Below are 15,007 nucleotides of genomic sequence, written 5' to 3'. Positions count from 1 at the left end.
ACCTCTGGCTCCTCCTGTTGACGAGCCCATGTGGCTCGGACCAGCAGAGATTACTGTATTGCCCCGACATGTAAGCATCAAGAGAAATAATGGTGACATATCTCCAAGTGTTCTGGGACAGGCAAAATAACACACATAAAAAAAAAAAAATCTAGCACGAGTAAATGTTTTGTGTTCTTTAAATAGGGGTTATAATTGTATGGGGAGTCAGAGGCGTATCTGGTGGAGTGATTGTTAGGCGGTTAGAAGTCCGCCTGGGCTCACTTAATTGTTAATTTTTTATGTGTTTTTAGGTATTTTCTGTTTGGGTTGTTGGGTCGTTTTATTTTGTTGTTTTTTTTATTTTTCTACATCCCTAACCCCAACCTCACTTGCCCCAAGACCGTTTGTCTTGTGGGTTGTGGGGTGGTGCAGGTTGGTCACGCTGAACATTCTCAGAAGACCTCTGCACCTAGGGGGGGGGTGTTAGAGGCGTTTTTCTTGGTTTGGTTAGGGCCCGGTTCCACTCCAGCCTCGGTGAGCCTTTGTACCGTTCGTCATTGGTGTTGCCGGGGTGTGGTGCAGCGGAGACTTACCTCAGTCGGAGGGGTGGGCCGATCTGTTGCCGTTCGCCATTTCGGTAGTTCCACCCCTCCCGAGAGGCTGGGGTATGGTCGAGTTGGGGCACCGGACGTATTTCCGGTTCTCTGCTGCGCCTTGGGGTTGGAGCTGGGTTAGTTTTTTCCTGTTCCCTTCTCCGGCTTAATGTTTTGAGCCGTTCGCCAAAGTTGAGCCGCCGAGGGGCTCTGGGAGGGACCCGGGGTCTTTCGGGGTGCCGGGGAGGGTAACAGGGTTTACGGTCGTTTTATATCCCCCCGGGGTTGTTTTTGGTAGTCCTCCGGGGGTTGATTTTTGATTTTGTTCTGTTTCCTTCCGGGTTCCACCTCCAGGGTTGATGGGACGGTCCTCTGGGGGGGAATTGGCTTGGGGCCAACTAGCCAAGTGTGACCGGGTCTGGGGTTCCGGGGTTGTAGGGAGAGTACCTCCTGGGGTTGATGGTACGGTCCCCTGGGGGGCGCCGTTTTGCTCCATGTACACGTGGGGACCTTTGTGGGATTATGGTTCTGGCTGTTCCTCCTGGAACTGTCGATGAAGGCCTTCGGGGGGGGTTGGGCTCTGCAGGTCATTCTGGGGGGGTTGTTTGTTGTTTTTCTTTTATGCATTTACGTTTGTATTGTGTTTGTGGGGCTGTGTTGGGTTTTTTGCGTTTGGGAGTTTTTCTTTTCTTCCCGGGGTTTGATGGGACGGTCCCCTGGGGAGGTTTTGGGTGGGTTTTATGTTTTTTTCTGTGTGTTGAATTGTACTGGGGAATGTTTTGGGGCTTTTGTTGATTCCAGCCAGCCTTCCAGCTGCGGTGCCTGTCCTGCTGTCTGTGGTGGACCTTAGGAGCGTGGTGCTGTCTGCTTCCTGACGTGGACCCCGGAGGGAGGTGCTGTTCTCGGGCCTGGTCTGTTCGGTCGCCGGGAGGCTTCCCGTTGATGGGGGGGTACTGTTGTGTGTTGGGGGGTGTGGCTGGATGTTTTGGTGTTCTTTTCTTTTCTTTGCTCTTCAGGTGGCATGGAAACTGATTTGTCTGTGGAGAAGGTGCTGGCTGAAGAGTCCTCACCCTCATCAACATCATGTGTAGCACCTGTGACTGGTGCTCACATGCAACCTTAAAGACTTTCAGCTGAAGCAGATAATTGGATGGTGTTCTGCATTTAAGGCATGTGTGATTCAAGCAGAACTGCCGGGAACTCGACCTTGTGATGTCCGTTTGTGAGACGCTGAGGACCGCGCCTGGGTTTGACACATCGAGCCCGTGAAGCAAGGAAGGGTGAGGACACATGCTGTCAGCACACGTTAAAGGTGATTAAGTGTTCGACTAATTGTTGATAGTAACTTGGTGTTTTGTTACGCAGTATACTGGAATTGTGATGAGAATTGTGCAGTTTGCATGTACAAGGACAGTGTGACATCGGTGAGATGCGCAGTCAGAATGATAGACTCATTCACGGTGGAGGTGGGATTACACCAAGGATCAGCTCTGAGTCCTTTCGTGTTTGCAGTGGTGATGGACAGGTTGACGGATGAGATCAGACAGGAGTCCCCATGGACTATGATGTTTGCAGATGACATTGTGATCTGTAGTGAGAGCAGATTTAGACTTGCCTGGAGAGGTGGAAATGCAGGTGGCAGATTGGCGAAGCTGCCTGGAGGCAGGTGTGGTGTCTGACAGCTGCTGTGAACTAGTAGAACTGTTTCTGGCAGAATCCAAGTCAAATAATTTATATGCCTGGTCTAAGGTGATCTTGTACACAGGGAATACAGTGAGTAACTGGCAAGTAGTTGTCATATCTGTAGTCTGAATGCTGTCTTTATAAGCAGCATCTCAGTAGCTTCTTTCAGCAGTGGTTGCCCTCAGTTGCTAGCAGATATGGTAACAGATCCACATTGGGATTTGGCACAAGTTTTATCCCAGATACTTTTCCTGATGCAATTCCAGTTTGACATGAATAACTTGCAGCTCCTGATGTTCTGATGAGGTATCAGGTCAGCCTGTGGTTCACTTGTGAGCTCAGACGGGATCAGAGTGACACAGCCGTGAGAATTCTTCAAAGATCTCGTACAAACAAAGATGTCCTTATATATTCTACCTTAAGTGTTGTCCCTCCATGAAGTCGTAAACGTCCACACCTGAGGTTGACATGCTCATGTTGGACAAATCAAATACAACCCCAATTCCAATGAAGTTTAGACATTGTTTAAGGATATGATTCCTTCTTTATGTTCTCTAATGTCATATACCAACACAGAGCAGAGTAGCTACCTAAACTCTGTAAGGGAGGTAGAGTATCTCGTCAATAGTTTTACATCCTCTTTGAAGACAACTTTGGATGCTGTAGCTCCTCTGAAAAAGAGAGCTTTAAATCAGAAGTGTCTGACTCCGTGGTATAACTCACAAACTCGTAGCTTAAAGCAGATAACCCGTAAGTTGGAGAGGAAATGGCGTCTCACTAATTTAGAAGATCTTCACTTAGCCTGGAAAAAGAGTTTGTTGCTCTATAAAAAAGCCCTCCGTAAAGCTAGGACATCTTTCTACTCATCACTAATTGAAGAAAATAAGAATAACCTCAGGTTTCTTTTCAGCACTGTAGCCAGGCTGACAAAGAATCAGAGCTCTATTGAGCTGAGTATTCCATTAACTTTAACTAGTAATGACTTCATGACTTTCTTTGCTAACAAAATTTTAACTATTAGAGAAAAAATTACTCATAACCATCCCAAAGATGTATCGTTATCTTTGGCTGCTTTCAGTGATGCCGGTATTTGGTTAGACTCTTTCTCTCCGATTGTTCTGTCTGAGTTATTTTCATTAGTTACTTCATCCAAACCATCAACATGTTTATTAGACCCCATTCCTGCCAGGCTGCTCAAGGAAGTCCTACCATTATTTAATGCTTCAATTTTAAATATGATCAATCTATCTTTGTTAGTTGGTTATGTACCACAGGCCTTTAAGGTGGCAGTAATTAAACCATTACTTAAAAAGCCATCACTTGACCCAGCTATCTTAGCTAATTATAGGCCAATCTCCAACCTTCCTTTTCTCTCAAAGATTCTTGAGAGGGTAGTTGTAAAACAGCTAACTGATCACCTGCAGAGGAATGGTCTATTTGAAGAGTTTCAGTCAGGTTTTAGAATTCATCATAGTACAGAAACAGCATTAGTGAAGGTTACAAATGATCTTCTTATGGCTTCGGACAGTGGACTTATCTCTGTGCTTGTTCTGTTGGACCTCAGTGCTGCTTTTGATACTGTTGACCATAAAATTTTATTACAGAGATTAGAGCATGTCATAGGTATTAAAGGCACTGCGCTGCGGTGGTTTGAATCATATTTGTCTAATAGATTACAGTTTGTTCATGTAAATGGGGAATCTTCTTCACAGACTAAAGTTAATTATGGAGTTCCACAAGGTTCTGTGCTAGGACCAATTTTATTCACTTTATACATGCTTCCCTTAGGCAGTATTATTAGACGGTATTGCTTAAATCTTCATTGTTACGCAGATGATACCCAGCTTTATCTATCCATGAAGCCGGAGGATACACACCAATTAGCTAAACTGCAGGATTGTCTTACAGACATAAAGACATGGATGACCTCTAATTTCCTGCTTTTAAACTCAGATAAAACTGAAGTTATTGTACTTGGCCCCACAAATCTTAGAAGCATGGTGTCTAACCAGATCGTTACTCTGGATGGCATTTCCCTGATCTCTAGTAATACTGTGAGAAATCTTGGAGTCATTTTTGATCAGGATATGTCATTCAAAGCGCATATTAAACAAATATGTAGGACTGCCTTTTTGCATTTACGCAATATCTCTAAAATCAGAAAGGTCTTGTCTCAGAGTGATGCTGAAAAACTAATTCATGCATTTATTTCCTCTAGGCTGGACTATTGTAATTCATTATTATCAGGTTGTCCTAAAAGTTCCCTAAAAAGCCTTCAGTTGGTTCAGAATGCTGCAGCTAGAGTACTGACGGGGACTTGCAGGAGAGAGCATATCTCACCCGTGTTGGCCTCTCTTCATTGGCTTCCTGTTAATTCTAGAATAGAATTTAAAATTCTTCTTCTTACTTATAAGGTTTTGAATAATCAGGTCCCATCTTATCTTAGGGACCTCGTAGTACCATATTACCCCATTAGAGCGCTTCGCTCTCAGACTGCGGGCTTACTTGTAGTTCCTAGGGTTTGTAAGAGTAGAATGGGAGGCAGAGCCTTCAGCTTTCAGGCTCCTCTCCTGTGGAACCAGCTCCCAATTCAGATCAGGGAGACAGATACCCTCTCTACTTTTAAGATTAGGCTTAAAACTTTCCTTTTCGCTAAGGCTTATAGTTAGGGCTGGATCGGGTGACCCTGGACCATCCCTTGGTTATGCTGCTTTAGACGTAGATTGTGGGGGGGTTCCCATGATGCACTGTTTCTTTCTCTTTTTGCTCCGTATGCATCACTCTGCATTTAATCATTAGTGATCGATCTCTGCCCCCCTTCACGGCATGTCTTTTTCCTGGTTTTTTCCCTCAGCCCCAACCAGTCTCAGCAGAAGACTGCCCCTCCCTGAGCCTGGTTCTGCTGGAGGTTTCTTCCTGTTAAAAGGGAGTTTTTCCTTCCCACTGTGGCCAAGTGCTTGCTCATAGGGGGTCGTTTTGACCGTTGGGGTTTTTCATAATTATTGTATGGCCTTGCCTTACAATATGGAGCGCCTTGGGGCAACTGTTTGTTGTGATTTGGCGCTATATAAAAAAAAAGTTGATTGATTGATTGATTGTGTAAAATGTAAATAAAAACAAAATACAATGATTTGCAAATCCTCTTCAACCTATATCCTATTGAATACACCACAAAGACAAGATATTTAATGTTCAAACTGATAAACTTTATTGTTTTTGTGCAGATATTTGCACATTTTGAAATGGATGCCTGTTGCCCTGGGACAGGGCAACAAAAGACTGGGAAAGTTGATGAATGCTCAAAGAACACCTAACAGCAAACAGGTGAGTGTCATGATTGGGTATAAAAGGAAGATCCCCAAAAGGCTCAGCATTTCACAAGCAAAGATGGGGTGAGGATCACCACTTTGTGAACAACTGCGTGAAAAAACAGTCCAGTAGTTTAAGAACAATGTTTCTCAACATTCAATTGCAAGGAATTTAGGGATTCCATCATCTACAGTCCAAAATATAATCAGAAGATTCAGAGAATCTGGAAAACTTTCTACACGTAAGCAGCAAGGCCGAAAACCACCATTGAATGCCCGTGACCTTTGATCCCTCAGGTGTCACTGCATTAAAAACCGACATCATTGTGTAAAGGATCTTACCACGTGGGCTCAGGAACACTTCAGAAAACCATTGTTAGTTAACACAGTTCGTCACTACATCTACAAGTGCAAGTTAAAACTCTACCATGCAAAGTGAAAGCCAAACATCAACAACATCCAGAAACGCCACCGCTTTCTCTGGGCCCGAGCTCATTTGAAATGGACAGACACAAAGTGGAAAAGTGTGCTGTGGTCTGAGTCCACATTTCAAATTGTTTTTGGAAATCATGGACGTCGTGTCCTCTGGACAAAAGAGGAAAAAGACCATCCAGATTGTTACCAACGCAAAGTTCAAAAGTCAGCATCTGTGATGGTATGGGAGTGTGTTAGTGCCCATGACATGGACAACTTACACATCTGTGATGGCACCATCAGTGCTGAAAGGTACATCCAGGTTTTGGAGCAACACATGCTGCCATCCAAGCAACGTCTTTTTCAGGGACGTCCCTGCGTATTTCAGCAAGACAATGCCAAGACACATTCTGCACGTTACAACAGCGTGGCTTCGTAGTAAAAGAGTGCAGGTACTAGACTGGCCTGCCTGCAGTCCAGACCTGTCGCCCATTGAAAATGTGTGGCGCATTATGAAGCGCAAAATACAACAACGGAGACCCCGGACTGTTGAACAACTGAAGTTGTACATCAAGCAAGAATGGGAAAGAATTCCACCTACAAAGCTTCAACAATTAGTGTCCTCAGTTCCCAAATGCTTATTGAGTGTTGTTAGAAGGAAAGGTGATGTAACACAGTGGTGAACATACCACTGTCCCAGCTTTTTAGAAATGTGCTGCAGGCATCCATTTCAAAATGAGCAAATATTTGCACAAAACAAAGTTCATCAGTTTGAACATTAAATATCTTGTCTTTGTGGTGTATTCAACTGAATATAGGTTGAAGAGGATTTGAAAATCATTGTATTCTGTTTTTATTTACATTTTACACAACGTCCCAACTTCATTGGAATTGGGGTTGTAAAACCAAATCACCTGCTGGTTATTACAGCTGTTTCCATGGTAACTAACAGACAGCATGTAATCAAAACCTAAATAAAATAACCAACAGTGAACCAAACAACATTTTCAAAATAAAATGTGTGTAGGACTGTTGGTGGGAGTTGAACCTACAGCCTGATGGGTGCTGCTGCCTTGCTGTGGTGTTCAGGGAGATGATGGATGAAAGTTTAATGTTCCCTGAGGCTGAGCAGAGTGGTGGTCAGACTGCAGGATGTACAGCGATGTTTTATTCAGCAAACACTCACTGATACTGTCGTGTTGACGGGATCTCAGCCGGCAGCAAAAATGAGGAGCTGAGCAGTTCTGCTTTATGCTTCAGGCTGCAGTCGCTGCTTCCTGCTCAGCCTTAAATGATTCAGAATCTGAAAGGCTTCAGAGTCCACTCAGGATTCAGGTCTCCAAACAGGAAACCTGCATCCACGACCCGTCTGTGTTAGCAGTGTGTTCCATAGAAGCAGCTTTGGGTCTGTTCCAGGGTGTAATCCTCAGTGTTCTGTGACGAGTGTCAGCAGAACGTCATCTGTCTGAGAGAAATTTGGACTTTGACAGTAATACAGACACAAAACTTAAGTTTTCAGCTCCAACATCTCAGTTTAATGGCTCTGTGTTGGTGTTTGTCCTCAGAGCATCTGTGGTGTACATCAACATGGTCATTCATCAATTGATTTTGGTGCTTTAGCGCCCCCTGTAGGAATCAGACCTGACTAGCTTGTGGTAATTAAGGATTCAAATCTTTGTCTGCCGTCTGACTTTGGCTGCAGATTTTTCTTGTTCATCTCACTGAGATCAGCTCAAAAAATGGATGAAGAGATAACTCACTCCAACTGAGTTACTATATTCCACTAATCCAGCGTGAGGCAGACACGCAAGCAAACATCCAAACTGTTCACATGCACAAAACTCAAGCTGTGGTTGCACATTTGAACAGACCCGGACAGCTGCTGCGTACTTCATCACACGTGCACGAATGTCCTGCAGTAAACATGCTGATGTTACCAAAAGTGAAAAAAAAAACAGGAGACAATAAGCTTGGAACTTATACGGGTTTTCCAATCAATATTTCTGTCAGCTGATCCAAGTAAAGTCAAATGAAATCAATTTCATTTATATAGCGCCAAATCACAACAAACAGTTGCCCCAAGGCGCTTTATATTGTAAGGCAAGGCCATACAATAATTACGTAAAAACCCCAACTGTCAAAACGACCCCCTGTGAGCAAGCACTTGGTGACAGTGGGAAGGAAAAACTCCCTTTTAACAGGAAGAAACCTCCAGCAGAACCAGGCTCAGGGAGGGGCAGTCTTCTGCTGGGACTGGTTGGGGCTGAGGGAGAGAACCAGGAAAAAGACATGCTGTGGAAGAGAGCAGAGATCAATCACTAAAGTAAATAAAACTGATCACAAGCCAGTAAGATAAAAAAAAGACTGTCTGATCTATAAGATACATGCATTGAATGCATTGCATTGAATCAATACAGCTGCACAGACAACACAAAATCAATACAGTTGCACCGTCAGTCAATACAAAATCAATACAGCTGCACCGTCAGTCAATACAAAATCAATACAACTGCACCATCAGTCAATACAAAATCAATACAGCTGCACCGTCAGTCATTACAAAATCAATACAGCTGTACCGTCAGTCAACACAAAATCAATACAGCTGCACCATTAGTCAATACAAAATCAATACAACTGCACCGTCAGTCAACACAAAATCAATACAACTGCACCATCAGTCAATACAAAATCAATACAGCTGCACTGTCAGTCAATACAGCTGCACAGACAGACCACGAAATCAATACAACTGCACCATTAGTCAACACAAAATCAATACAGCTGCACTGTCAGTCAATACAAAATCGATACAGCTGCACCGTCAGTCAACAGAAAATCAATACAGCTGCACCCTCAGTCAACACAAAATCAATACAACTGCACCGTCAGTCAACACAAAATCAATACAACTGCACCGTCAGTCAACACAAAATCAATACAACTGCACCGTTAGTCAATACAAAATCAATACAACTGCACCGTCAGTCAATACAAAATCAATACAGCTGCACCGTCAGTCAATACAAAATCAATACAGCTGCACCGTCAGTCAATACAGCTGCACAGACAGACAACACGAAATCAATACAACTGCACCATTAGTCAACACAAAATCAATACAGCTGCACTGTCAGTCAATACAAAATCGATACAGCTGCACCATCAGTCAATACGAAATCAATACAACTGCACCATCAGTCAATACGAAATCAATACAACTGCACCGTTAGTCAATACAAAATCAATACAGCTGCACTGTCAGTCAACACAAAATCAATACAACTGCACCGTTAGTCAATACAAAATCAATACAGCTGCACAGACAGACAACATGAAATCAGTACAACTGCACCGTCAGTCAATACAAAATCAATACAGCTGCACCGTCAGTCAATACAAAATCAATACAGCTGCACTGTCAGTCAACACAAAATCAATACAACTGCACCGTTAGTCAATACAAAATCAATACAGCTGCACCGTCAGTCAACACAAAATCAATACAGCTGCACCATCAGTCAATACGAAATCAATACAACTGCACCGTTAGTCAATACAAAATCAATACAACTGCACCGTCAGTCAATACAAAATCAATACAGCTGCACAGACAGACAACATGAAATCAGTACAACTGCACCGTCAGTCAATACAAAATCAATACAGCTGCACCGTCAGTCAATACAAAATCAATACAGCTGCACTGTCAGTCAACACAAAATCAATACAACTGCACCGTTAGTCAATACAAAATCAATACAGCTGCACCGTCAGTCAACACAAAATCAATACAGCTGCACCATCAGTCAATACGAAATCAATACAACTGCACCGTTAGTCAATACAAAATCAATACAACTGCACCGTCAGTCAATACAAAATCGATACAGCTGCACCGTCAGTCAATACAAAATCAATACAGCTGCACCATCAGTCAATACGAAATCAATACAACTGCACCGTTAGTCAATACAAAATCAATACAACTACACCGTTAGTCAATACAAAATCGATGCAACTGCACCGTTAGTCAATACAAAATCAATACAACTGCACCATCAGTCAACACAAAATCAATACAGCTGCACCATCAGTCAATACGAAATCAATACAACTGCACCGTTAGTCAATACAAAATCAATACAACTGCACCGTTAGTCAATACAAAATCAATACAACTGCACCGTCAGTCAACACGAAATCAATACAGCTGCACCGTCAGTCAATACAAAATCAATACAGCTGCACCGTCAGTCAATACAGCTGCACAGACAGACAACACGAAATCAATACAACTGCACCATTAGTCAACACAAAATCAATACAGCTGCACTGTCAGTCAATACAAAATCGATACAGCTGCACAGACAGACAACATGAAATCAGTACAACTGCACCGTCAGTCAATACAAAATCAATACAGCTGCACCGTCAGTCAATACAAAATCAATACAGCTGCACTGTCAGTCAACACAAAATCAATACAACTGCACCGTTAGTCAATACAAAATCAATACAGCTGCACCGTCAGTCAACACAAAATCAATACAGCTGCACCATCAGTCAATACGAAATCAATACAACTGCACCGTTAGTCAATACAAAATCAATACAACTGCACCGTCAGTCAATACAAAATCGATACAGCTGCACCGTCAGTCAATACAAAATCAATACAGCTGCACCATCAGTCAATACGAAATCAATACAACTGCACCGTTAGTCAATACAAAATCAATACAACTGCACCGTTAGTCAATACAAAATCGATACAACTGCACCGTTAGTCAATACAAAATCAATACAACTGCACCATCAGTCAACACAAAATCAATACAGCTGCACCATCAGTCAATACGAAATCAATACAACTGCACCGTTAGTCAATACAAAATCAATACAACTGCACCGTTAGTCAATACAAAATCAATACAACTGCACCGTCAGTCAACACGAAATCAATACAGCTGCACCGTCAGTCAATACAAAATCAATACAGCTGCACCGTCAGTCAATACAAAATCAATACAGCTGCAAATCAAATCAATTTTATTTATATAGCGCCAAATCACAACAAACAGTTGCCCCAAGGCGCTTTATATTGTAAGGCAAGGCCATACAATAATTACGGAAAAACCCCAACGGTCAAAACGACCCCCTGTGAGCAAGCACTTGGCGACAGTGGGAAGGAAAAACTCCCTTTTAACAGGAAGAAACTTCCAGCAGAACCAGGCTCAGGGAGGGGCAGTCTTCTGCTGGGACTGGTTGGGGCTGAGGGAGAGAACCAGGAAAAAGACATGCTGTGGAAGAGAGCAGAGATCAATCACTAATGATTAAATGCAGAGTGGTGCATACAGAGCAAAAAGAGAAAGAAACACTCAGTGCATCATGGGAACCCCCCAGCAGTCTAAGTCTATAGCAGCATAACTAAGGGATGGTTCAGGGTCACCTGATCCAGCCCTAACTATAAGCTTTAGCAAAAAGGAAAGTTTTAAGCCTAATCTTAAAAGTAGAGAGGGTGTCTGTCTCCCTGATCCGAATTGGGAGCTGGTTCCACAGGAGAGGAGCCTGAAAGCTGAAGGCTCTGCCTCCCATTCTACTCTTACAAACCCTAGGAACTACAAGTAAGCCTGCAGTCTGAGAGCGAAGTGCTCTATTGGGGTGATATGGTACTATGAGGTCCCTAAGATAAGATGGGACCTGATTATTCAAAACTTTATAAGTAAGAAGAATTTTAAATTCTATTCTAGAATTAACAGGAAGCCAATGAAGAGAAACCAATATGGGTGAGATATGCTCTCTCCTTCTAGTCCCTGTCAGTACTCTAGCTGCATCATTTTGAATTAGAGGAAATAAATGCATGAATTAGTTTTTCAGGATCACTCTGAGACAAGACCTTTCTGATTTTAGAGATATTGCGCAAATGCAAAAAAGCAGTCCTACATATTTGCTTAATATGCGCATTGAAGAACATATCCTGATCAAAAATGACTCCAAGATTTCTCACAGTATTACTAGAGGTCAGGGTAATGCCATCCAGAGTAAGGATGTTAGGATGCTAACCCTAACCCTAACCCTTTCTAAGATTTGTGGGGCCAAGTACAATAACTTCAGTTTTATCTGAATTTAAAAGCAGGAAATTAGAGGTCATCCATGTCTTTATGTCTGTAAGACAATCCTGCAGTATAACTCATTGGTGTGTGTCCTCTGGCTTCATGGATAGATAAAGCTGGGTATCATCTGCGTAACAATGAAAATTTAAGCAATGCTTTCTAATAATACTGCCTAAGGGAAGCATGTATGAAGTGAATAAAATTGGTCCTAGCACAGAACCTTGTGGAACTCCATAATTAACCTTTGTCTGTGAAGAAGATTCCCCATTTACATGAACAAATTGTAATCTATTAGATAAATATGATTCAAACCACTGCAGCGCAGTGCCTTTAATACCTATGGCATGCTCTAATCTCTGTAATAAAATTTTGCTGCACCGTCAGTCAATACGAAATCAATACAGCTGCACAGACAGACAACATGAAATCGATACAGCTGCACAGACAGACAACACGAAATCAATACAGCTGCACAGACAGACAACATGAAATCGATACAGCTGCACAGACAGACAACACGAAATCAATACAGCTGCACAGACAGACAACACGAAATCAATACAGCTGCACAGACAGACAACACAAAATCGATACAGCTGCACAGACAGACAACACGAAATTGATACAGCTGCACAGACAGACAACAAAAAATCGATACAGCTGCACCATCAGTCAATACGAAATCAATACAGCTGCACAGACAGACAACACGAAATTGATACAGCTGCACAGACAGACAACAAAAAATCGATACAGCTGCACCGTCAGTCAATACGAAATCGATACAGCTGCACAGACAGACAACATGAAATCGATACAGCTGCACAGACAGACAACACGAAATCAATACAGCTGCACAGACAGACAACACAAAATCGATACAGCTGCACAGACAGACAACACAAAATCGATACAGCTGCACAGACAGACAACAAAAAATCGATACAGGTGCACCATCAGTCAATACGAAAACAATACAGCTGCACAGACAGACAACACGAAATCAATACAGCTGCACAGACAGACAACAAAAAATCGATACACCTGCACCGTCAGTCAACACGAAATCAATACAGCTGCACAGACAGACAACACGAAATCGATACAGCTGCACAGACAGACAACACGAAATCAATACAGCTGCACAGACAGACAACACAAAATCGATACAGCTGCACAGACAGACAACACGAAATCAATACAGCTGCACAGACAGACAACACGAAATCAATACAGCTGCACAGACAGACAACACAAAATCGATACAGCTGCACAGACAGACAACAAAAAATCGATACACCTGCACCGTCAGTCAATACGAAATCAATACAGCTGCACAGACAGACAACACGAAATCGATACAGCTGCACAGACAGACAACACGAAATCAATACAGCTGCACAGACAGACAACACAAAATCGATACAGCTGCACAGACAGACAACACGAAATCAATACAGCTGCACAGACAGACAACACGAAATCGATACAGCTGCACCGTCAGTCAACACGAAATCAATACAGCTGCACAGACAGACAACAAAAAATCGATACACCTGCACCGTCAGTCAATACGAAATCAATACAGCTGCACAGACAGACAACACGAAATTGATACAGCTGCACAGACAGACAACACGAAATCGATACAGCTGCACCGTCAGTCAATACGAAATCGAAAGTTCGCCTGTTTTGTCTTATTTCGCTGCTGCATCAAATAAAGTATGTAGTCAACTTTAGCCCCTCCCACCTAAAGAGGCAGGAAAAGGTGTTTGTGAAAAATGATGATTTTGGTTTGGATCCAGAAACTGCCACAAACCACCACAATATTAAAGACGGGGACATTTTGGAGCTGGGCGGAGCTCTGCACTCTGTTGTCATTTATAGCGGTGTGACTGTTGGCTCCGCCTCCTGCACTGTGTCCAAGTCGTTTTAACCATGTGTCTCGTTTTCTTTCTTTCTCTCTGTAGCCGTACCCAACGGACATCACGGGCCAGCTCAACCTATCAGATCCCTCTGTCAGCACCGTGGTCTGAGAGGTCCAACAGGATCCTGGTGCTGCTGCAGCTGAGCCGCGCGCGCACACACACACACACACACACACACACACACACACACACACACACACACACACAGATGGACAGACGGCATGTTGCCCAGAAGAGGACTGATGATATCAGGACTGTGGACAGTGCCACACTGTGTCCACACATACGCACCGTCTGTCACCCCGACCCCCCGACCTGAGCCTCGTTCTGTCCACACGTCCACCATCCTGTTCCGAGGGAACTGCTGACTTTTCGGCTTATTGATCACGACTCATCCATCGATCCTCCTGATCAGTTTAAGGAAAACCGGCTGAGGACATGTTCCAGAGACCCGCATGCCGTCCAGGTCTGATGTCACACTCACATCTTTTCAGTGTCATTCAACAGAGTGGATTCGCAAATGGAGGACAGATGTTTGGTCTAACATGAAAATTCAGTAAGGTATGTCTTCTGTAATATATTCCAAATCTAATGTTTTTAGCTCAATGTTTAACACGGAGCTAAAAACAGTGAGAGCCGGGGTGGAGCCCAAACGACCAAGCTCCGCCCCCAAGAGCTTCTGAATTTTAACAACAAAATCTTCCTTTTGTCCATTTTCAAGTTATCAGATTCATGTTTTTTTGTTTTTTTTGTGAAGTCATTTGTTTTTCTCAGAAATTTACAAAATATAAGGATAAAAATATGTAAGTTTCTGACTTCTGAAGCCACGCCCATCTGAGGAACATGGTCAGAAAGCACTCTGATGCCAAAGTGTCGATTTCTATCCTTAAAATAAGGTTCACACTGTGGCACACGGCGTGCTGTGTTTACGATTCTTTGTCTGTTGGACATCCTGTGCAGGGGCTTCTGGGTAATCTGAATTC

The 15,007-nt window shown here is 43.1% G+C and overlaps 1 protein-coding gene across 2 annotated transcripts in view; it reads left to right on the top strand.

Moving 5' to 3' along the window:
- Window positions 1–14,231, top strand: part of LOC117511350 (glutamate receptor ionotropic, NMDA 1-like) — a 170,047-nt gene extending 155,816 nt beyond the window's left edge. For both annotated transcript variants that reach the window (XM_034171389.1, XM_034171388.1), the window contains one exon: window positions 14,067–14,231. In XM_034171389.1, coding sequence (XP_034027280.1) covers window positions 14,067–14,132 — 66 coding nt within the window. In that variant the 3' untranslated portion in view covers window positions 14,133–14,231. The remainder of the gene's footprint in view (window positions 1–14,066) is intronic.
- The last annotated feature ends 776 nt before the right edge of the window (window positions 14,232–15,007 follow it).

This window comes from Thalassophryne amazonica, chromosome 5 (assembly GCF_902500255.1).
Source record: "Thalassophryne amazonica chromosome 5, fThaAma1.1, whole genome shotgun sequence".
Classification (NCBI taxonomy): domain Eukaryota; kingdom Metazoa; phylum Chordata; class Actinopteri; order Batrachoidiformes; family Batrachoididae; genus Thalassophryne; species Thalassophryne amazonica.
The sequence above is the reverse complement of the archived record's forward strand: the minus strand, read 5'-3'. Positions and strand labels throughout refer to the sequence as shown.